This window comes from Lolium rigidum, chromosome 3 (genome assembly GCF_022539505.1).
Source record: "Lolium rigidum isolate FL_2022 chromosome 3, APGP_CSIRO_Lrig_0.1, whole genome shotgun sequence".
NCBI lineage: Eukaryota > Viridiplantae > Streptophyta > Magnoliopsida > Poales > Poaceae > Lolium > Lolium rigidum.
Window position 1 is genome coordinate 77,313,110 of NC_061510.1, and position 24,252 is coordinate 77,337,361.

General features: G+C 41.7%; 2 protein-coding genes across 3 annotated transcripts; both read right to left on the reverse strand.

Moving 5' to 3' along the window:
• Window positions 1–733: 733 nt before the first annotated feature.
• LOC124701833 (glutamine synthetase root isozyme 1-like) lies at window positions 734–3,604 on the reverse strand. Its single transcript, XM_047233927.1, has 9 exons — window positions 3,493–3,604; window positions 3,232–3,271; window positions 3,030–3,133; window positions 2,882–2,930; window positions 2,271–2,377; window positions 1,729–1,945; window positions 1,564–1,638; window positions 1,220–1,471; window positions 734–1,130 (listed from the first exon to the last, which is right to left on the reverse strand). Exons 1-9 carry the CDS (start codon window positions 3,564–3,566, stop codon window positions 984–986), a joined length of 1,065 nt encoding a protein of 354 aa, XP_047089883.1. The 5' UTR covers window positions 3,567–3,604; the 3' UTR covers window positions 734–983.
• A 9,358-nt stretch (window positions 3,605–12,962) lies between these two features.
• Window positions 12,963–24,112, reverse strand: LOC124701834 (protein VAC14 homolog). Of its 2 annotated transcripts, none has more exons than XM_047233929.1 (20): window positions 23,994–24,112; window positions 23,797–23,910; window positions 23,628–23,693; window positions 22,102–22,191; window positions 21,913–22,032; window positions 21,802–21,830; window positions 21,560–21,702; window positions 21,389–21,483; window positions 21,137–21,223; window positions 20,943–21,050; window positions 20,769–20,860; window positions 19,843–19,924; window positions 19,615–19,680; window positions 19,237–19,352; window positions 18,991–19,111; window positions 18,745–18,906; window positions 18,538–18,666; window positions 18,103–18,171; window positions 14,631–14,897; window positions 12,963–13,407 (listed from the first exon to the last, which is right to left on the reverse strand). In XM_047233929.1, the coding sequence occupies exons 1-20, from the start codon at window positions 24,084–24,086 to the stop codon at window positions 13,321–13,323; spliced, it is 2,136 nt and encodes a 711-aa protein (XP_047089885.1). In that variant the 5' UTR covers window positions 24,087–24,112; the 3' UTR covers window positions 12,963–13,320. The 2 variants fall into 2 exon arrangements, with proteins under 2 accessions (XP_047089885.1, XP_047089884.1); XM_047233928.1 differs by having other exon boundaries at window positions 23,628–23,696.
• Window positions 24,113–24,252: the final 140 nt, after the last annotated feature.

A 24,252-nucleotide genomic window follows, 5' to 3' on the forward strand; every position in this document is an offset into this window, starting at 1 on the left:
TCTATTGTATATGCTACCTTTATTCCAAGTTCCAAATACCCTACAAAGATTGGTTTACTACTATTAAGATTCTTTTAGTGAGGCGGCGATGAAAAGAAAAGATACCGATTAGCTAAATGGATTTAATCTATCATCCCAAAGATCATGGTGGTTTTGGCACTTAAGACCTTTTAAGTTAAGAATATTTCCTCTTTAGTAAATAATTTTCAAGCTTCTCACGGAGGAAACCCTCATGAAAAGTATGTAGGATCAAATCCCAAAGATCACGGTGGTTTTTGACCTTCAAGTTAAGAATATTTCCTCATTAGTAAATAATTTTTCAAACTTCGTAGAAGGAAACCCTCATAAAAAGTATGCAGGATCAAAGGCCCTCTCCACGGTTTACTGGAAAAGAGACTCCCGCATCTTTAGCAGGTCTAATGACAATGAAGAAATATTAAGTTCTCTCTGGAACATTTATCATCAAGGATATCTTGGAGATCAGGTTTTGTGAGGATAACGCCTAGGAAATACCACCCTAGGAGACCAATATCCATCTCAAGACCATATTGCACGTCACAAAAGCGATGATACCGTTGAGGTGATGCAAACCTCCCCATCTAATGTGGCATTTAGACGGCATTTAGTCGGGGTTCGCATTGCAGCATGCAATGCCGGGTGGTTGTCAATGATCCAATTTGTTCGCGTCAGTGTGACATGGCAAAAGAGAGTGGAGAACGTGGACATATGTGGAGATTCTGAACAGAAACACAAATGGTTCCGTAAATTCATTTATCAGAATGCGGACATTTAGCATTATTCAGAGTACACTGAAGGAAGGCGCACCCCCAAAAAACAGACAGGACTGCTCAAGAAGACAAGGAAGGGAACTTTGACAATTTGCAGAAATTAACCATCACAACCACCCTCCATCGAGAGAGTCGAGGATGTAACAATCATCGTTGCCGTATGTAGGTATAGGTAGGGGTTTTTTGTGTGTGCGTTTAGAGGAGGAGCGTGGTCTCAGCGATCATGGAGGTGACGACGTAGGGGTCCATGTTGGAGGCGGGCCTGCGGTCCTCGAAGTAGCCCTTGCCCTCCTTCTCGGTGTCGCGGCCCACGCGGATGGACGCGCCGCGGTTCGCGACGCCCTGCAAGTCAGTCAACCCAAATTGTTAGTTAGCATCACGTCAGGTCAGGTAGCACGATCGACATGCCACACTGGCACTTAGCTACATACCCATTTGAAGGTGTTGATGTCGGCGGTCTCGTGGTGTCCGGTGAGGCGGCGCTCGTTGCCCTCGCCGTAGGCGGCGATGTGCTCCGGGTGCCTCTTGCCGAGCTTCTCGATGGCCTTCTTGATCACCTCGAATCCGCCGGCCTCCCTCATGGACTTGGTGCTGTAGTTGGTGTGCGCGCCGGCGCCGTTCCAGTCGCCGGGGATCGGCTTCGGGTCCAGGGACAGCACCACTCCGGCAACCTCAGTGATCCTCTGTTATTAATCAGCATAAAATCAGAGTCTGTCAGTCAGTTGCAACGATTCTCCGGATCAGTACACTGGAATATATTCGCACGAGCACGGACCTCGAGGATGTAGCGGGCCACCCACAACTGGTCGGAGGCGGCGATCCCGACGGACGGGCCAACTTGGAACTCCCACTGTCACAAAGCAGAATCAGGTTCAGAATTGGCGGCACACGCAAGTGTCTCTTTTTGAGAAGGGAGTTGCTGCGAGCGGATGTGTAGTACCTGGCCGGGCATGACCTCCCCGTTAATGCCGCTGATGTTGATCCCGGCGTAGAGGCAGGCCTTGTAGTGAGCGTCAACGATGTCACGGCCGAACGCCTTGTCCGCACCGGCGGCGCAGTAGTAGGGGCCCTGAGGACCAGGGTAGCCACCAATGGGCCAGCCAAGGGGCCAGTTCACGTCCTTCTGAAGGAGGGTGTACTCCTGCTCGATACCGTACCTGTTTTGGATTCAGAGATAAGCCTACTGTGTGTGCTATCATAAAACAGATAAGGCAGGAAAGTGGATGCAAAGGTGCCAAATGCTCTCCGGTCACTTTCCTGGTAGCTTTTCTTTTCCAGGAACTGAATATTTAGTATTTTTCTTAGCTCTTATGTTGGACATTATTTATATTTGTATTTTTCATCTGATGCAAAGTACAGTGTCTGGTAGTAATCTCCTCCTTTAGAATTTTATGTTGTATGTTTGAAACAAGAACATGACTGAAACAACACCGCAGGAAGAAAAGCAAAGATAACTTGAACTCTCGATAGAAGTATTCTTACCATGTCACCTCAGCTGCAACCTTAGGGTTGTCGAAGATCTTGGCAGCGTTGTTCCTCTTGTTGGTGGGGATTGGCACACCTTGTGGTGTGTAGCAGTCGCACATAACCTACAAGGAATATTGAATAGATAATTTAGTGCCAAATACAGTGGTAACATCGGTTCTGCATTGGGTGAAGCTTTTTATTATTTATTTAAGCAAAGATATATGAGTTGTGCTAGTTGACCTATTTTTTTCAAATAGCACCAATCAGCACTAAGAAGTTGAATCTCTCTGAACTGAAAGTTATGGGCCAGCTACTAGACGGGCAACTTGTGGACTTTTGAGGTTTGTATACAACAGGACACACACTCCACCTGGTTGTTTTGTCCACCATATCAAAGATTCAGACTTAGAAAAATAAGATGCCGATACTTAGTAAAACCGTAAAAGGGGTCTACGTTACACAATATTTTAGGCAGGTTACAAGTTACAAAAATATAGGACTGTATTTTTTTTCGAAGTACATGCTGTGTCTTTTCCTATCCTCTTCACTCTTCTTACTTTAGGCCATGCCATGGTGCATAACAAGTTCGGTGTGAAACATGGAAAATAAAAGGCAGAGGAGCTTACAAGGATGTGGTCACCCCTCCTGAATGGGTCCTTGAAGATGGCTTGTGGGCTTCAGAGTCAAACAGGTAGAACAGCATGTAAGTATACACGAGAAGAGAGTAGAAAGTAAATAGAACTATTAGAAGCGGTGAGGAAATCGAGGTCATACTAGAGGATGACTTCGCTGTCCTCTCCGGGAGCCTGTCCGGTGCTGGAGCCGTCGTAGTTCCACTTGGGCAGCTGGCTCGCGTCGGTGATGGGGCCGTTCACCGTCTGCTCAGATCGAAAAAAAAGCAGTCGGATGGTGAGAAATCGTTGCACCGGCCGGTATCTCATGAGATTTTTTCTGAAGTGTAGATCAAAGTACTCACCCTTGCTTTGCTCCTGATGTCAACACCAGTTCCTCCAACCCTGAACAGAGAGAAACAAAGAATTAGAGGTGATAATTGATCACGCAGATTAAACTCGATAGAAAAACATTGAGAATTAGGCTTGCAGCAGAATCAAAGATGGTGTATGTAGAATGTAAGTAGTGTAATTTCGCATGAGAGTGTGATCCATAATCTTTGGTAGGATCTTTCTTTTTCTCTGTCAAGATCGGGAGCAGATGGAAAGCAGAGGAGGATGCTAACCATAGGTACTCGACGATGATCTTGTCGGTGGTGTCGCTGAGGTCAAGGTTAATGAGGTCGGCGAGGCTGGCCATTGCTGATCGCAAAGGAGAGGATGGGATGGCAATGGGGAAGACGATGGGATGAGGTGTGCAGCTCGAGAAGCAGGGGATGAGGAAAAAGCCGGGGGAGGCGACCGGTATTTATAGCAAGGAGGTGCCTACGCTGGCAAGTTTCTTTTCGCAAGCTGGTATGATTTGTTTTTCAGTTGCATAGACAGTTTGAAAAAAGATACTCTTATCTCTCTCTCTTTTTATGGAGGGGATACATTACCGTTTGTGTGGCAAGAACCTCAATTAATAATCATCTCAACTTGAGATGGGGCTACACGTATCGAAGCCCTAGTTGTAAGTTGATTGAGCAGCTCGCAAATATCTTAGGTTTAGAGAGTGTATTAGAACATGTTACATAAATCAATCTGGTCACTAGTTAGAAACGTGTCGCGGCAACCTGAATTGTAGAATATATGTTCTGTCAGGGACTAACAAATGCACGTTCAAAAAAAAAGCGTAGTGGAAACATGTTGTGAAGTGCCTCGAAAAGGGTTGAGTTGCAAAGCTCACAACATTGGTTCCCATCAATTTAATACTAAGTAACATTTCTATTATATATGTTACCTTTCTTCCAAGCTCCAGATACCCTACAAAGGTTGGATTACTACTATCAAGATTCTTTTGGTGAGGCGGCGGTGAAAAGAAAAGGTACCGATTGGCTAAATGGATGCAATCTATCGTCCCAAAGATCATGGTGGTTTTGGCACTTAAGACCTTCAAGTTAAGAATATTTCCTCCTAAGTAAATAATTTTTCAAGCTTCTTACGGAGGAAACCCTCATGAAAAGTATGTAGGATCAAATCCCAAAGATCATGGTGGTTTCGGCACTTAAGACCTTCAAGTTAAGAATATTTCCTCCTCGGTAAATAATTTTTCAAGCTTCTTATGAAGGAAACCCTCATGAAAAGTATGTAGGATCAAATCTCAAACATCATGATGGTTTTGGCACTTAAGACCTTCAAGTTAAGAATATTTCCTCCTTAGTAAATAATTTTTCAAGCTTCTTACGGAGGAAACCCTCATGAAAAGTATGTAGGATCAAAGGGCCTCTCCAAGGTTTGCTGAAACCGATAGACTCACATCTTTGCATGTCTAATGACAATGAAGAAATATTAATTTCTCTTTGGAACATTTATCATCAAGGATATCTTGGGGACAAGGTTTTGTGAGGATAACGCCTAGGAAATACCACCCTAGGAGACCATTATCCATCTCTACACCATATTGCACATCACAAAAGCGATGTTGTCGTTGGTGTGATGCAAACCTCCCCAGCTAATGTGGCATTTAGATGGCATTTAGTCAGGGTTCGACTTGCAGCATGCAATGTCGGGTGGTTGTCAATGATCCAATTGTCGCAAGCAACTGACGACCTTCATTGGAATTTACACAAGTCTTATAGGATTCCACGCACAGAGCAATTTTACATTCAACTTTTATTGTTAATAATAAACACATTTTGAAATGAAGGTACATCTAAATACAAAACAAAATTGTGCGGTACCTCCGCAAAGGTGTCATCATCACCAAGCGTAACCTTGAAATGTGCAGCTAGCAAGGAAGCTTAAAGTGTTACCACCATGTGCATCCTACCTATGCATAGACCATGTGTAAGCTCATGTTGCTTGTATTGCCTTGATGCAAACGTTGATTTTAATAAAAAAAATAACCTTTTTTGAAAACATATATATAAGACCAATTGATCGGTGGTTCCGACCACTCTATAGTTTGCATTTGTCTCTCGCACCTCACATTCTCCCTTAAACATGAGTGCCTCGCTGCTCTCCCTCCACCTCTCCTTCTTTACATCATCCTCTCTCTATTCCTCCTCCCCATCCACATACCACTTTTTCCCTACCATACATACTCTCCTTGGAGTTCATCCTTAGCCAATGATCGTTTGTGCTTCTCCCCATCCACTCTAGTGTAGCATTCCTCCTCTAACAGTCCTATGTTGCTTATTCCCCTCATTTGGAGAGGGAAGCACTTGTGCCCACGGACCTTGAGGTTGAGTAAAATTGAATCCCTCCATGCGGCCAGCATCAAGGAAGGTGCGGGACTACATGGAATGGCTATAGGATGCTCGATGCGGTGTCAATGTGCTCCTGAATTGGAGAAGGTCAACCCCTCTTGTTGATAGGGGAATTTAGTGGAATAAATTATGTTTATGTTGTGTGGAGTATTTTAGCATGTTGCAAGCGTGCATTGTTTATTGTTTACACATGAGAAACACAATGCAATTATTTGAACATATATCTAGGGAAGGTTCAAAATTATGTTGCAAATGTATTAACCATTGTTGTTTTATATGATGAATGCATTTGAATTTTATGTTTGCCTATTTTAATAGGTCTGTTGAAACCAATGGGGATTTGTCTCGTGCTCACGTTACTTTTGTTGCAAGAGTATGTTCGAATGATGCAAACAATTTTGGATATTCTTTTATGTGTCACACAGGGAAATGTTGCAACATATTGCAAACACTGAGGGAAATATTTTATGTGGAGTTTATTATTGCAAAGATTTGTTGTTTTAATATGATGAATGCATTTGAATTTTATGTTTGCCTATTTTAATAGGTCTGTTGAAACCAATAGGGATTTTTCTCGTGCTCACGTTACTTTTGTTGCAAGAGTATGTTCGAATGCTGCAAACAATTTTGGATATTGTTTTATATGTCACACAGGGAAATGTTGCAACATAACGCAAACACTGAGGGAAATATTTTATGCGGGGTTTATTGTTGCAAAGATCGAACATCATAGGATCGTGACTTAAGTCTGGATGGGGATGTGGCCAGTCGTGGGAATTGTCACCAGATTGATGTGTACCTTGTTTTCCAAGTTGACTATCGAATTATACAATTAAATCTTCGAAAAGAAAACTACATCTCATACATCCCTTCAGAATAGTGTTTGTTGCGTATTTACAAAACGCTATCCTTACATACAACTAACAAATTAATAAAAGATGTGAATTTAAAACATTCAGTTTTGAGTTGAGGTCTCGGTTTGTACTGAAGCAAAGTCGATCATACTAAAAAGAAATCATGTTGCATGCATGTTTACTCCAATCATTTTTCATAGGGTGCCATTGAGTATAAAGACAAAACAATCAACATATATAATTTTTATTTTGTAAAATCTGGATTTGCCGGTAACTTGAAACAAAGTGGCATGCCTTACTATATAAACGGCTAGATTTGATACCCATGATTTTAGAACTTACCACATTTAAGATGCAAAGAAATTTTGAAAGCCTAAACGCCTTGCTATGTGACGTGGTGTCAACTTGGCATCTTGCTTGTTGGCCCTACGTGTCAGTTTTGCCTCATTGTTGGAGTTGCCACAACAATGTTGCTTATCCTTGTGTTCACATCCTATGCACTGCATGTCGCCCCACTTTAGACTCGATGCCTCATGATGGCTATGATGATGGCATCGAGTCATATGTGCTTGAAGGTGCATGTGTGCCAAAGCCGCCGCGCAGGTGAAGCTCCAATCAAAAGAAACCCTAGGCAAGGTAGTTTGTGTGTATTGTTATGGGTGACGCACTATGCTCAGTTCTTCACATGTTGTAGGTACCATTCTCCACATCGTCGATCGTTTTACAAGGAGTCATGGTGGATGTTGCGCGTTGAGCAGCGGTGCAGAGTTTGAGGCATAAAACTTTGCCATGAATTATCCCATGGCACATGCCTATATGAGTTTACGCTGGAGAAGTAGGCAACACACACCGTGGCCAACACCTAAGTGAGAACAGGGGATATCATGTGGCATCCAAGTCAAAGTCAGGTCAACACAATTATCGGTCCAATAAAATCCACACACATTAAGTTTGGAAAAATCTGAAATCATAGATGTTGTAAAACCTTGTGTGTTTTCTCACAAAAGACTGGTAAATTGTAATAATGCAATAGTTTCAAAAAAAAAAACAGTAAGTTTTATTAAGTTGTTTATACGAATGAAATGTGCCAACCTTGTTTCATAGTGAACCTAAAATACATATGATATATTTCCAAAAGTTTTTTCTTTGAAAGAAATACAAAAGGACCGGCTTCGTGCAGTGCAAGGTGCAATTTGTCAGATATATTTTGGTAGAGTACAATGCAAAATGCTTACAAAGGTGGTTGCCACGTAAATTAGCATTAGGGCTTACATTGAAGTATTGGTGCTTGTTCAGGCCCAATGTCTACATGTGGTTTATGCATTTGACTAGTACTAATTAGTACTCCCTCCGTTTTTATAACTTCGCATTTTGGGTTTAGTCAAAATCAAACTTTGCGAAGCTCAAAAAAATATGTAATAAAAAAAAATTATATCTGTAATATCATACAAATATAATACGAAAATGTATTTTATAATGATTCTACTAAAATGTAATTTCTGTGCGGATGTTTATATAAACAATTACTTCACGTAATAGTTTATATTTTTTCGTAAATGTTTGGTCTAAGTATACACGTTTGATTTTGACCAAACCCGGAACGCGAAGGAATTGTTAACAGAGGGAGTACATAATAGATCATCTAAGCATTTACATACGGAGTACATAATAGAACGCGAAGGAATGGTGCCTTATTGGGTTCAGCTTTGGTCTCTTCTCTCGCCGGAGGGACAGCGGGATGCTATGGCTACTGGATGCACACGGCTCCTGATGGTCGCTCAGAATATCTTGTGCCGGACTGGTTGGTGGCATACTAGGAGGCTATGTTGATGAGTTCTCCTTTTTTATCATGTTTCTTAGCATTGGTTGATTGTTGTATCAATCATTGGTGATGTTTGGGTTGTAAACAATATATTTCTTGAACTTTTTAATAAAAGGCCGTGTGCATCATCATGATGCAGAAGCCGGGGTACATCCCCATTTCGAGAGAAAAAATACGGAGTACATAAGTTTGCACTACTGTAAATGATACTTGCATGCCCCTCTGTTCACTCATTATGATGTGTATCTAGCTTACTTTGAAATGTCTAAATTGTCTTAACAGAGGCAGTAGATGCTTAAGAGGCTGCTTGGAATGGATCTAAATGTAATGGCCACCAGCATTTTCGCTCAAAGTTTAACTAAATGCCGGTAGGATATTTCTTGGGAAGCTTATTATCAAACGGTTCTGCCACCCCTTAGAGCAAGAGATATTTCCTTTTGGTGGCGGGACTGTCTCAAATCCTTGGATATTTACAAGACCCTGACTACATGCTCTTTACAGAATGGTTGGTCCATTTTGTTTTGGACTGATAAATGGGGGCCAGAGATATTGGCACAAAAATGGCAGTTCCTTTACACCTTTGCTAAGAATGTATCTCTTTCAGTTTGGGATGTTATAAATTCTGCTGACATTGCTGAGTTGTTTCACCTGCCCTTATCAGTGCAAGCTATGAATGAATATAATGCCTTACTCCATTTGGTGCACACAACACAACTCTCCCAGGATAAGGATAGCTGGAGTGTTACTGATAATGGCCAAGGTTATAAAGTTTCTTCAGCATACAGATCTTTAACCAAGCATGATCCTGTGATCCCTGCCATCAAATGGCTTTGGAAAAGTTGCTGTCAAGATAAACATCGAGTGTTTTTCTGGTTATTGATCCATAATCGTTTGAACACAAGAGCACTCTTGCAAAGGAAGAATTTCTATATGAATGATTACACATGCATCATGTGTAATCAAGCAGTTACTGAGACTAGAGATCATCTGTTTTTTACTTGCCCATTTGCGCAACATTGCTGGCAGTACATGTGCCCTCTCTGGAATCTTCCTCAAGTTGCTATGCCAAATGATATCCAGAATTATATACAGAGTATCAAAGCACATATTCGACAGCCTTTCTTCATGAAAATTATAATTCTCATTTGTTGGTCCATCTGGACGACACGTAATGATGCTATTTTCAAAGGATTGACTCCTAGCCTCTACAGAGCCAGGCGAAAATTAAAGGATGAACTGTCTCTCCTTATTCACAAGGCCAAAAGGAAGTCCTATGCGGGACTGCAGGTTTGGGTAGAAAATTTTGTATAGTTTTGTAGGCGCTTTTTCTCTTTTCTTTCAGTGCTTTTCTCTAGCACTGTTTGTACAGACCTTTATTTTAATAAAATATAAAAATATGCAGTGAGGAAACTCACTGTTCAGCTTCAAAAAAAATGCCGGTAGGATACACTAGTTTTACACCTATTTCAATCTAGGTGTAATGATATGGCAATTACACAAGCCTCGGGGTGGTAGACGCGCACGCCCTTAGCGGCATGGCAGACGGCGGTGGTGGTAGACCTGCTAATTTGATCTAAGTTGGGTATTTCGTGTCGAATTCACTTTCCCCTGGTTTTTTGCTCTCGTTCCGTTTGCTAGTGACCAACATGAGCTTACTTGCTTGTCCGACCATTTCACTGTTTCAGAGTAGAGGAGTTCCTATAGAAAAGTACAAGTTCTGACCTTTTCCCATATGTAACTTGCCGGCTTCCACAAGCAACAAGGAACCATGCTTCTGGTTAGTTACCTGTACTTTTTAACATAAGTGCACAACAAAATAAGAAGATATTGGAGATCTTCGTACGTGATGGGGGCTTGAATTAGGCATTGGATGCCATCCATCTACCCGAAGTGGTGGACTACATAAAAATAGCATCACATTTTTTGTCTCACTGTTATCCTTTGCTGTTCATAGCTATGCAGTTGGCATCGTGTACCCATCATCAGGCCTTCAATAGGAAATATCAGCCAAAGATAAGGCTGCCAAATTGATACACGGAGCCTTTATGCTAAAATACTGACCTCCTCACCACAAAACCATCGATTGGCTCACCCATCAGCATAGACGATGACATTTGCTGAAACCAACAAAAACGGCCGGCGCCTGCGAGAACAATGCATTCGCTGTATAATGCTGTTGTGCCGCGCATTCCTGAGTTTTCAAAGATGAGTTGCCAATTCGCTACAACTTGTAAAAGTTTTCTAGGCACGAGGAAGAGTGTACAAAAGTGATTTGTTATTTGATGACATAATGGGAAGTTAGTAGGAATAAACAAGTAATCTCTTGCTTCAAGATTCTCACATTATTGTTTCACCTCCACCAATCTTATTTGTGTTCCTTAATCTGTCCAAATTATTCAGCCAGCCTGGGGTTCTTGATTCTATAATGTTGTCAGCTAAAATAGCAGCTCATTAAAGGCAGTATTCGAACATACCTGTTGCATCTCACGTCTTCCATTCACCGCATTGGTTGACTTTGCATCTACACGTATTGTTGGCGTTCTTTTCTCCCTTGTCCTTTTCTTGTAATAAGAAATTGACTTTTGTATGGCGTGCAAGATCGTCATTTGATGCGACATATTTTGGCAAACTGATTTGCGTTTTAGCACAATGTCTCCCTTTTAATGTCTCTGTTCGGGTATCCAATCATTGGAGGTAAAGACGGTGACATTTTCACCGATGCTTTCATAAGATATGATTATATAATCTTGAAGAAATGTTCTTGTACAGGTGTCCAGGATCCTAACTGAGTTTTAACAAGTTTATCTTTTGTTTTCAGGACTAAATCGCTTTGCAGATTGACCAGATAATTCAGTATATATGTTCTTTCGCGCTACTATTTTCTCTATGTAACATGTCTACGTATCAACTTGGCACCCACCGTACGTATACATACCGCGCAACAAAACCAACAACCGTCCATGTGTTCATACGGGGTTAGCCCAACCCTTGAGGCTTGAGGTGTGACAGAAGATACCAAAATGATGTCCCTTTAGGCTCGTAAAAGTCACACCAGTGTCTTTATTGTTCCCCCAAGAACCAGCTAGCCGTTTATGTTTCTAAACTTGTTTCCGAGAGCTCAAATTGTAGTTTGCTGCTCACTTTCTGTGAAGAATCTTGCATCTCCGTGGCGTCACTGGCTTGTACTAATTGGCCATGGAATCTATTCTCAGCACAGTTTGTTGTCTAGTTGATTGGAGTTCTTATTTTTATAGAGGAAAGGTCAACCAAGATACTCATTATTTTGTAGTATCTCTCACCATCGAGAACTTGCAAACTAAGCTACTTTTTTAGGGGGACATAACTATTTATTCAACGTGCAATGGTCTCAACTCTACTTGTTTAAGTGGGAAAACTAAGGCCATTAACAACTTACGCTATCACCTACTGTATTATAAAAGGGATAGAATAATATGTTTGTGGTCTTCCTCTCAACCCGTGATATTGTCATCAGGTGTAACAGATACCCCTCATTTATCTTGAAACTGTCATACTTGTTAGCATACAACAACTCCAATTGCCTCAGCTACATTCTGAATTTCTGATCAATGTAGTCATTGAAAAAAAGACTAGTCGGTAGTATAAAACATTTCGGTGACACTGTACACAAGCAGCCTATCGACAAATAACTTGGTGAAGTCAATGTGACATCCCCCCTTGGCGGTGTTGCAAGTCTCTAACGCTTCGACTGTCGCTAGAGGCGTTACCTTGGAAAGAGGTACTGAGAAAACGAAGTACCGTTCGCCCTAAATCATGCGAGATCTGAATCTTGATGAATCCTCGTTAGTTCAGTGCAACAGCTTTGCAAAACTAACAAAAGGCCTGAATAATTCTTACATGAGGTTGTGTTTTGCTGTGCCAAAAGGCTCTTGAATTTGCAACTTGGGATTGGAATAAAACTGCTGCGAGAAGCCATCGCCGGGCCATGCAGTGCAAATCGGCAACATTGAGATATACATAACACCAGGAATAAGCATCAAATCAGCACAAATTCGTCCGTGTGTGTTTCACTGTTCAGAAAGAAGGGTCGGGAGGCTGGCTTTACCTAGAACCACCAGATCGCCAATAAAATGTTTGCTAACAAGATTGGATAGAAACGTGCATGCCCCATGGTTGGATGAATTAGGACCAGTCGTGCTCCACCTCTTTACTTGGCCTAGCAGATCTCAGAATCTATACCGTGGATAAATATATTCCCTGTGTATCGCCAGGACAGACCACCAGTAGGCAGTAGCTGCAGAAGGCTGCTCACTAAGCTGCAAAAGAAGTGTGCAAAGGTCGGATGAATCGGACAACATGATTTCGTTTGAGCAACACAAGTGGAACTCTCCTTGCATAGCTTGCTAACGCACCCACATTTGGACAGTTGATCACCCTAGGAAATATTGTGCCATGTGATAACATTCCTCATCTTGTCCCGATGTCTTGCATGCGCAAGTCACGACAGACAACAGCGAGACAAGAGAAAACGGACAATCCATTCAATGAAACCTGGCAGCTAATTGTTGTTAAGACGTGGCAACACAACGGCCACGGCAGGAACAATATTCAATAGCACAAATTCGAAGGGGCTAGATTTTAAAAATGCATATTTAATGGCAGAAGAGTACATATGCCAGGAAGCAAAGGCAGGGGCAGAAATTTACACCGCATCTCTAAATTTATTGGAGATTGACAAGCAGAACAGTTGTATCATCTCTCCAAATGCTACTATGCTCATTTGGCCTTCAATTGAAAAATTACAGAAACCAGATGAGCAGTAAAACAGCTAAGGAAAAAAAAAATGGCTAAAGAGAGTGGAAACGAGCTTTCTCCAACAAATAATTGCCGTCCCATGACAAAATCTAGGAACCAAACAAAAAGATTACACTCTATGTACCCCCCTATGCAACCTCCTTTGAAAAAAACTAAAGGAGACTAACCAAGCCCCAACAAATTTGTGACGATCCTTCCTGCAAATGTATCACACACCACAAGCATCCATATGCATCAGGAAATGACTCTGGATGCTCTTGAAGGGGGCCTGCTTATCTCTGGTACCGACGAGGAATGTGATTCTTCGTATCTTTGAATCTCCTGCATGCAATTCACAAATGTTACCTGACAATCATATTTTAGAGCAAAGGCGGCTTTACACAGAGAAAAAGAAGTTAAATAACGATGCAGTCAAATTATGTCACGAAGATGATTTTAAGAATACGAGTGAAAATCGAGGATCTATGATAAAAGAACATAATTACTCCCACCGCTTCATATTACTTGCCTACCTAAAACTAAAATGTATCTAGTTACATCTATACAAGAGTCAACTAATATGGATCGGAGGGAGTAACATTTTCTGGATTTGAATAGCTATATTTCCAAGAGCAGCTCAGCCTTGTTAAACAGGAGTAACAAGGCCAAAACGTCCAATAGTAGCCATTTGAAGGGAATAGAAAAATATTTTGAAGATAAAAGTTGCACAGGTTCAGCAGGCCTACAACCCAAACATGTTGTCTGAATCGAACATTCGGCAAATTATATGGCTGATATCTGCTTCTTGGAAACTTAGATAGGTTCCAATAGCCAACCAACCGACAATGAAGGAGTAGAAGAAAAATAAACAAAAGACTATACCTGTGCAATCCCAGGAACAATTATGACTAGGTGGTCCAAACCAACGAAAACACAGTTCTTAAAATAATAATTACAAAATTGTAGCCTGATTCATAGTTACTCGATTAGATATAACATACTCTCTCCGTCCTCAAATAAGTGTACTTCTAGGTTCAAAATTTGTCCCAAAAAAGTGTACATCTACACCTACCAATGCTGTTAATTAATGCAATTAGCTCCTCGTAATCACTCCCCAACTCCATCCTCCAATCCTCATTCCTCCTCCACCTCAACCACCAATCATCATTTATCTCCTTCAATTAATAGAATGGAGACTCATAAAAGATGAGAGAGAACTAAGTCGTCTACTATTTCTTAGATGTACACTTATTCGCGGATGGAGGAGTACTCCCCTATGTTTAAGGACAGGTGACATTTTGAACATGTGTAAGGACAGGTGACATTTTGAACATGTGTAAGGACAGGTGACATTTTGAACATGTGTACGGTCTCCAATATGCAACTTTGAACATTACTTCTATATGAAGGTTAATTACAAAAATGTTATATCTTGAAAAGAATTTGATGAATCTGATGATACCATTTTGTAAATAATGTTTAGAAATTATTTAGTAATCAAAGGCAGAGATGTTTCCTACATGCCTCCAAGACTGTCCCTCAATGTAGTAATAAGACATGCGTACCTGCGTTAATACTGCTGCCGAAGCGGACTTTCTAGATTGCAGTTGATTCTTCAAATGGTCTCGGTGTTGCTGCTGCATGCTCTCGAACTGCTGGAGACGGGACGGAAAATTGATTGCACTATAGTTTGGTGTATCTTGATTTCTATTGCCATCTTCCGTCACTTGTAGAATTTGAGAGTATGGATTTGCAGAAGATGTGCGCTTGAGATTTTCACTGAAAGGCACTGTCTTCAGTCGAGTCCTCAAGATCTTGAAGGCCGCACTTTGCTGTGTAAACATATAAAAGTAAATTCTTCTATACCTAATAATAAAGGAGCTAAGGTTTCTGCCAAAATTTTCGTCCAACAATTATTTGGACCATTTTACCCTCCCACCAAACCACATAATACTGCACAACTGCCACCCGTACCGGTTCGTTCTATTATTTTCCCTCCTCCCTTCCCAGAACCTCCAAAATCCCTCCGCCCAACCCGCACCTGCGCAGCTCCCATCCAGATCCCTCCGCCCAACCCGCACCCACGCAGCTCCGTCTCCGCGGTGGCGGGCACAATCCTAGCCGGAGCCGCTCTCACTTTGCCTCTCTCGGCGGCCGCATACGACGCCTACCAGGTCCATCTCGAATCTGCTCTCACCCTGCTCCCCCTCTCGGGCACCTCGAACCGAACTAGAGGTAGAAAGTCAGCAGATCAAGCCATTCTCGTGGTAGAGTGGAGGCGAGAGCTACAGACGGGAACCATTCGCGACCTCACAGCAGGATTCACAGGCGGGGAAACACAGAAATACAGTAGAAAAGAAACGAAGGAAGGGGATGGGAGACTTTCCCAAATCCTCAACTCACGGCGCTGGGCGTGGTGGAGGAAGGCGTGCGGCTCGCAGGAGTTATGGCCCATCTCTCCCTTCCACCGGGGAACGCCACCGCGGATCCCCAAATTGCTCCCTGTGGAATTCGACCTGGAAGCTCCTGCTCCCGATTAGCTATTGCAGGTTCAGTTCACGGTGGCTTCGAGCGCGTCCGCCGAATTGACGAGAAAGTAGCCGATTATGGGGAATTAGTCCAGCTTGCTAGGGAAGCGGCGACGCACTCCCGCTCTAACCTGCCTGGCCGTGGTGCTGCAAGATTTTTTGTACGCTCGCTCGGCCGTGGATGGCATCCTCTTAATCGACCTGGCAGTTGGCAAACTTGGCGTGAAGATGGACGCCTTCTCCTGGATCCAGTGCATCACTCGCTCAGTTTAGTTGAACTGTTTTCTTCCTTGCCTAAATGTCTCTTTGTTGGTGCTTAATAGAAAAGAAAAAAAACCTGAACCGATTACAGGTTAACATGTTGAGTCGTATGGAGCTTAATGCTATTTGTATATTTGCCAACACAAATATAATGCCATGTTCAAATAAATGAGTGTGTTTCTACGGTCTAAACATGATGTATTATTTCTAACTAATATTTAGTTTGAGCTCCACTTGATTTGCGTTCAAAGTTACTTTAGATAAAATTTTAATATTAAAAGGAGGATTGTTTTGACGTAGACCTGATTGATCTAGAGCTGGGCGGCGATATGTGGGTTTTGGAAAAAGAAAGAGGAGGGTGCGGTGAAAGTTGAGGCTCGGACGGCAATGCGTGGGTCCTAGAGTGTTGCATCGCCAAATAAGTTCTTTCACATGCTCACTTTTTCCAGTTGGTTAGGCAAGAAGCTTTGTCGGAGGTTCACTTCGTTTAGTCAGGTTGGACGACAGGATTTGGGGTTTCCCCGTAAGATGACATGTTGCAATTTCACCGATGGAAGAGACACGTGGGAGGAGGCATTGTGCATGCTTCAAGGAAGTGTGATGCGACAAATCGGAAGGGGACATACATGAAGTTAAAATAAATATATTGAATGCATGATGATATTGTAGTTGTATTATTTTAGCCTAATTCTAAAACTATTATTGGAGAAGAGCAACAAAATTGTAGGAGCATCTGAGTATTTATTTCTCCCGATGCAACGCACGGGCACATTTGCTAGTAACCACTTAAATAGTTATAATTCCTAAGTACAAATATTCAGAAAGGGGGGGGGCATGTGAAAAAGGTCAACAGGCCTTCAAAAACGATCTGGTCTTCTGTAATTAAAAATGTGTGCCCCTGTGGTAAAATAGAAGGCTTTATTCCAATTTATAAGGGAATCTAACAGTTGAAGCCTGCTCACGGGTTGGGTTCAACCTGGTCGAACCATAAACCCAGCCGAACCAGACCTATCTGCACAGTTTTCAACGGGCCAGGTTGGAGACCGATTTAGAACTGGCGAACCCATCTCGCTTTCTTCTCCATGCCCGCATCAGCAGAGTCCCTTCCCCTACCTCTTCTCATTTCTGCTCCTCCTAGTCCTTCTCCAACAGACCAACATCGTCCGGGCCCTGAATCACCGCCCGTCCATCGGGCAAGGCTACTGCACATCCTCCATCGGCCCCAAAAACGGTGCTACCGCAAAGACGCCATCAGTCGACGTGGCATGCCGCATTCTCCTTCACGGTGGTGCCTGCGCTGCACGGCTACCTCGGCGAGGCCACATGCGTCCAGCTCGTTCTCACGTGCTTGTGTCTTGCAGTCTCGCTCCTCTTACCCTAAGAAAACCGTTGACCCGATGAAAGCCGTGGTGTCAGAACTGTGGAACCTGTGCGATTCTTGGGTTGGGTTGGGCTACACCCAACCGGGAGTGAACACACAAGGCTCAAGAGAGAGGGAGATCGATAACTTTGTACTAAATCCAAGTCAATTAAAAGGGATCGGAGGGAGAACATCCTAATCTATTGCACCACTACTTTCAGGGCATTGACATGTAAGGAATGACACACAATAAAACAATTGTTTCAACACAAAAAAACTGAAAGTTGAAGATTATATATTGGATACCTATCAGAATGCAAAATGGCCACAGCAATCTAGTGATTTTCTTCTTTGACTTTGATAGAAACAAGTCTGTAATAACTGTGTGAAGAGGCAGATTTTATTTTTATTGGTCTTGTGTGAGCAACATGCACCTTATTTTTAACATGTGTGTTGCAAATACAAAAAAAAAGTAACCTTCAGACAATAACAACTGTAAGGTCCACTGCATGTTTATCTCTATTTACCCTTTCTTTACAAATCTAAAAACCCCAACTTCACAATTTGGAAACAATATACTACCTCCATCACAAAGCTTACGGCTTATATTTTTTTCGAAAAGTCAAACCAAGTAAATTTTGACCAAACTTTTAGAAGAATCTATGAACAAATATGATATTTTGTAGATACCATATGAAAATATATTTCATTATCTATCTAATGATATTGGTTTTGCATTTTGCGTGTTAATGATTTTTGGTAAAAAAACTTGGTCAAACTTGAAATAGTTTGATTTTCTAAAAAAAAAATAAGCCTTAAGCTTTGGGACGGAGGTAGTATTCATTTAGAACTACTTAGAAACATTGTCGGGAGCACATTTGAACATACCTGAGGCAAGAGCATCAGGAGACCATAGAGTGTTTTCAGAAGCCAAGTATGTTTTCCAGGCTCAAGGAGCTGCATGCATTTTTCGAAGTATATTAGTAGAGTGGCATCCCATATAAAATAGTAGCCGTCATTGAAACAACCTCAATATAGAAAACATGTACTGCACACCATCATAACTTCCATACATTATCTCTGTGTTCACTTTAGGGTATATTATCCGAATGTGAAAGCCCCAAGAGAGAGGAAAAGATTTTGGAAAAAAAAATTATGACGAAAAGGACAAGTTATGTTACACCAGAAGATTAGCTGAAGCTAGAAGTCAAAGTAGGATGATCAAATGGCAAACCTGTCAGAAAAGGAGAATGACAAAAAGGAAAAAAAACAGAGACATCGAGTTTGTGGAACGGATTAATCAGAAAAAAAAAACGAATTTACCTGTAAACGCAGGTAAGCAAATACTGGAGTCTCTAGCAGGCGGATCAATTTATCTAACTGCACCAAAAACTTCACATTTATGTCTTCTTCTCCCAGAGATTGAATAACAGAGCTCGCATGATTGTACGCCTAGAAACATTCGACAGAAACATCAGAGATTAGTCAAGTCCAAATAAGCAACACAAGTAGGCAATTCATCATTAAAACCTGAGCAAGTAGGCACAAGCTAATTGTAGCCATTGGAGAGTGGCACCAAGAAGGGTATAAAGATAAAAATAAGTCCTTCCCACGAGAATCAACCAATGACTTCTTAAGAAGAGACCGCAGCTCGGCAAGTTCGGCCGATGTGAGCAAAATCAAATTCAATGCCTACAAAAAATACAATTATCTTAGTTACACTGATTTTGCATTTAAAATATCTAAGTAGCTGAAAGATGTACAGATTGGACACACCTGAACCATGGTGGATGCAAAATCAAGGTCACCTTCCTTCTCGAGAATAGTAGAAAACTCGCGATATACTTTCTCAGCACCCAAAAGAACACAGAGTCGACGAACTATCAAAGCGCCACGCCTGTACAGTATGCAATGAACCATTTACTTGGTAGGCCATTAACTATATACTGAAGTATTAATCCTAACCCACAAAATTCATGAATGAAGTTCAGAATCAGCTCTACATTAGGAATATGTACATACCTCTCCAGCAGAACATGATTGTTGTGGAAAGTGCGAATTAAGTAAGACACAAGATGACGGAAGTGATGAGACTCTTCAGCTATGCGTGCATGAACTTCCAACACTAAAAGGACAACCTGCAAAGGTAAAAATGCTGTGATCAAACTGCCATGATTGTTGCTGCAATAACATATTCTTCTTGCTGAAGCAAATCACTAATGGCATCTAATTCTACGTGACACTACTTTATGATACAACGACTTCAGCATGACATTCGCTTCCAATATTTGACTACAGATCACCATACATAGAGCAACATGATATCAGCTAGACACAATAGGATGCAGTTAAATACTAGAAATAGGTAGTGCAGTGTACTAGGCTTCTCAAAAAGCTCACCGCATCTGAAGGATCGGAGAGCGCATTTAGAAGTGGTTCAAAAATGCCTTCAAGGTATCCCAAGAACTGTTCCACAGAAATATGAAAGATCAATCATAAGATTATCAATTGATACTTCTATAATCAAACTGAATTGCAATTTGTAACGCTCATTTCAGATTCAAGGTGATAAAAGTAGCACTTCGACAGTTTAAATATATTTAATTATGCAACATAGTTTTCCAGTACCTCAATACGATTTCGAACTAGCAAAGTGGAAAACCAGTGCAATGCCTCAATCCGAGTGGCTTCATGTTCACTATTCAATTCTCTGAAACAGTAAAAGGCACCACATCACAAATCCCAAGCCAAGAGAAGTTACAAGTGATTGTGTACATTTATAAGAGTGTTGCAAAGGAATAAAATATGATCATCGGACAGGGTAGTGCCAGATTAACTGGAATACTGATAATTAATCAGAATTATGCTGCAGTTAATTCGAGCTAGTATAGTACTTCCATCCCAAGATATAAGGAGCCCTCAAATTTCGCAGGTCAACAACTTATAACTTCGAATATGATTTGCACTTATAGTATGTCCACAAAATTTGTATAAATATAAATGAAATGAAAGAGATTTGCAAGACAAATGCAACGTTATCACTTTCATATTTTGAAACCATATAATTTTGTATACATTAGTGGTCAAAGTTGTGCATCAAAGATCATGCAAAAAAAGCGTGAGAATGTACGTAACTGATGTGCTAATCTCAGAGATGTTTAAACAATATTTACACAGACCATTGCAATTTTCAGAACAAAAAATGAGCAGAATTTGTATTTGCTAGTTTCCAGAAACATGGTGAGCTCTATCATGCCGTCGGGATTTTACTAGGCTGTTCAAAGCACATTAATGGTCTGGAATTTGGAAATTAAATTGGTTTACGCGGGCGATTAAGCAAAGGCATTCATGCACATTAACGCCACTCCCATTAAAATATGCATGCCAGTTTTTCTAAGGTATCTATTTAATCTGTAGCATATCAGGTGTTTTGAGAACACTGAGGTACCTACTAAGACATGGTAATGTAAAGGATAATCTGTGATGTAACTAAAACAACAATTAATACATAACAGATAAATCAAATTTTCAACTCAATGACTTGAATAGAGAACCTCTCTGCAATTATAAGAATTGCTCCAATGTCAAATCCCTCGGTTTGATCAGATTTCATAGCTCGAAGTTCCTCGTTGGTTTCACGAGCAACCTAGCAAACAATGAAGTAAATAATTAATAAGCACACAGTTTAGATCTCAAGAATAGTAGTATAAGCAGAAAAAGGGAAGTACCACTCGGATTTTCTCCTCTTCATCAGAAATGCATGGTAAGATAGCTCCCAAGATATCTGCATAGTACGGGACTAGCTGTTCCCCACCAAGCTTCACGAACTCATTGATCTGCACTTTCAAGCTTACATAATGTAACAGTGCTGCAACAAGACTCTAAAGATTGAATTCCTGAAAGCATGCAAGACAAGAATTACCCATGTGATAGACGTCAAACGAGTGAATTCATCATCAGAGCCTGCCCTCCGAACAAGAATTTCAGCCATACGACCATAATCTACATTCTTCTCAATTAAGGATGGAAAATCAGTATTGAAAGAGTGAAAATAACTGTTTAGCACATAAATAGAGTACTGTATATAAGTCAATATCTACTGCATTTACACAGTTTACATTGATCAGAGTTACAAATTCACAGCCTGTTTTACCAAAGTACTCCATAGACTTACTGGTGAATTTTTTATTTCCTGCAGGAACTCTGAAAGTGCTGCATCTGCTTGCTGCCTTATCTCGTGACTGTTATCACTCAGCATATTAAATAAACCTGCATGGGGGAGCAAGCACAAGGTTTGCTTAACTGCGAATACAAGCAGTATAGTGAGTGGAAGTATAGGTATTACCGTCAAGAAAATCAGGAAGGAAACCAAGCATGTCAATATCAGGCACACTGTCTAAAACAGTGATCCACCCCACCAAAAATTGCCGCACATAAGGGTTCAGCACATTCATGCGCTCTCTCAAGAGAGGTATAAATTCTTCTATGCTAAAAAGGTAAAATTAAGATAAATGTGGCAATCAGAAAGGGGTGCTAAGATTTAAGATGAGCATGATATCATTATCAGAAAAACAAGATAAAGTGTACCTGAACTGATCACTCTCAGTTACAATATCCTGGTTAATAGATAATTAATTTTATTAGGGAAATTTAAAAGGTAATACACATGATATGGAATGTATATAAACCAAGCCATACCTTGACAAGCCTATCAAGAAGATGAGCTGCACTTTGCACATTCGCATCAGAGTCTGCTGACAGTTTGCATAGCGCATCAAAAATCTTGTTGAAATAGATGATAAAATCCCCTCTTACAACCTACAAATAAAACATCACATTAGCATAAGCATACATATCAGTTGTTACAGTACTTGATGAAATGTTCACCTTTGCTATGTTATATAGCGCTTCACAGGCATAGTAGCGCACTCTGCTATCTTGGTCCAGGAACGCATTAAGCACAGGAGGCACAATTAGCTGGAAGCACACAAAAATGGAGCTTATTATACAAGCAAACTGACACCAAGAGAATAATTGCACACCCAAAAATTTAGAGCTGAGACACAATCAATCACAGTTGTAACCTTGCTGGATAAACGAGCAGCTTAAAGACGCTCTATGCTTTACAGTTCAGTTTAAACATGGATGGAACTATCCCATATGCAATGAACTTTGGTAGGTATTACGATCTAAGATAAAAACCAACAATTGCAGTCCAAGTCTTTTTGCCGGTAAATATTCTGTAGTAAAGCACGCATAAGATTATAGTCATCTATCTAATATAAAGCGTTGAGACGTCAAGCCATAGAGAACAGTGTATTGACTGTTACTTAAGTCACGTGAGATTAATTTTTTATCAAATTGATATGTTACGCATGACATATGTGCGCGCTTATGCCCACAGCTTACACCAGCTGCCCTGCTTTCCAGAACCATAGTACAACAGGATAGATACAGCAAGATGTCCATGGTTCAAAAGAAAAGAATGTAGGTATTTTCTGAAGTGGGAAATTACATGGTGACTACAGGGGCAGTAGCAAACTAACTTGAGATGTACGTACTGGCATGCCGATAAGATGATTTTGTCACAGGCACACCAATGCATGTTACTATTTTGTTCCCGGGTCCAGTATTCAACCATTAGTGCACATATATTTGGTAGAACCATGTCAAGGAAGAACAATAATCTTTCTTCCAACTCAGCTCTAGCAGCTGGCAGCCTAGCACTAACATGCCTTTACAAGACCCTCGTGTCCTGCAGGTCGCAATATGAAGAAAATAAATAAAGAACTAATATATTCAGTACGTCAAATGCTATTGTTCCCACCACATTAATGCGAAAGGGGAAATGGGCAGGCCCTCTCTGCAAACATGGTGAATTGACACACTGAACAGTTTCTAAGCTTTAGCGCTATAAGAGGACTATACACAACCCCATCCAATCAGTCCTAAGTGGCCATTTTAGAGAATATGCGGAAGCTTTGCACATCTTTCATTCTTAAGTTGGTAAGTCCCAAACCTTGAACTCTGGTAGTAATAAATGCAAGAGAAAAAGCAATAGCTAGTGACAAACCACAAGAGACGAAGCCCTTACAGCATTTAGTATTATTAACTAAAATTTACCATTAATCCCATGAACACAAGTGTGGCAGTCAAGCGAGGTAGATTCATTGAATAACCATTAGCAAACCTCAATGAGCCAATTGGCTATTGTGGTACTACCATTAGCAATTCTGCCGCACTTAGTTGGCCTTACAGTTTATGTGAGACTTGATAAGATGAAGGCACAGAGAGAGAGAGAAGTCTTGACCTCTTGAGCCATATTATGTATACAGAAACAGCACTACACAAGAATAACTGGAAGAAACTAGATGTAATTCCAATATTTATAAATGGCCAGGGAATCGGCAAACCTCGAGGTGCTGCGCAGCCTCACTTGTGAGCCCTACGGTTACTGCCGCGAGACCAATCAATCCGCCCTGCTAACCACAAAACGGCATCGAAATCAACAAATCGGATCCCCCAGCACCGCCACCGCCAGCAGCAGGAGCAGGAACAATAGTAAAAGCGGTTCAAGCCAACCTTCCGGTGGTTCGCCTGCGGGGACATGGCGAAATCGCTGGTGAGCAGGCCGATCACGGCCGCTATCTTCTCGTGCTCCCCGGCAGTGGACAGTTGCTTTACGATCCCCTCAATCTGCATCCACCGCAAAATTATTTCCCCATCGCGATTGCTGGAACGGGACCCGCGAGGGGTAAAGAATCGTTGAAAGGCCTGACCTCGAGCGCGGCGTTCTTCCGCTTCTCGTAGAGCTTGTCGGCGAGGTTGCGCAGCACGGCGCCGGGGATGATGGCGAGCGCGTCGGCGGCCATCGCTGGAGACGAGCGCGAGAGCAGATCCCCCGCCGCTAGAGCCCCCCGATCGGCGGCGATCGCCGCATCGGCCGCTGGCGCCTCGCAGCCCCCGACGACGACCGCGACGTAACCCTAGCCCCGGGAGGCGGGGGGGCCGGGAAGCGGGCGGGGGGCGCGAAAACCT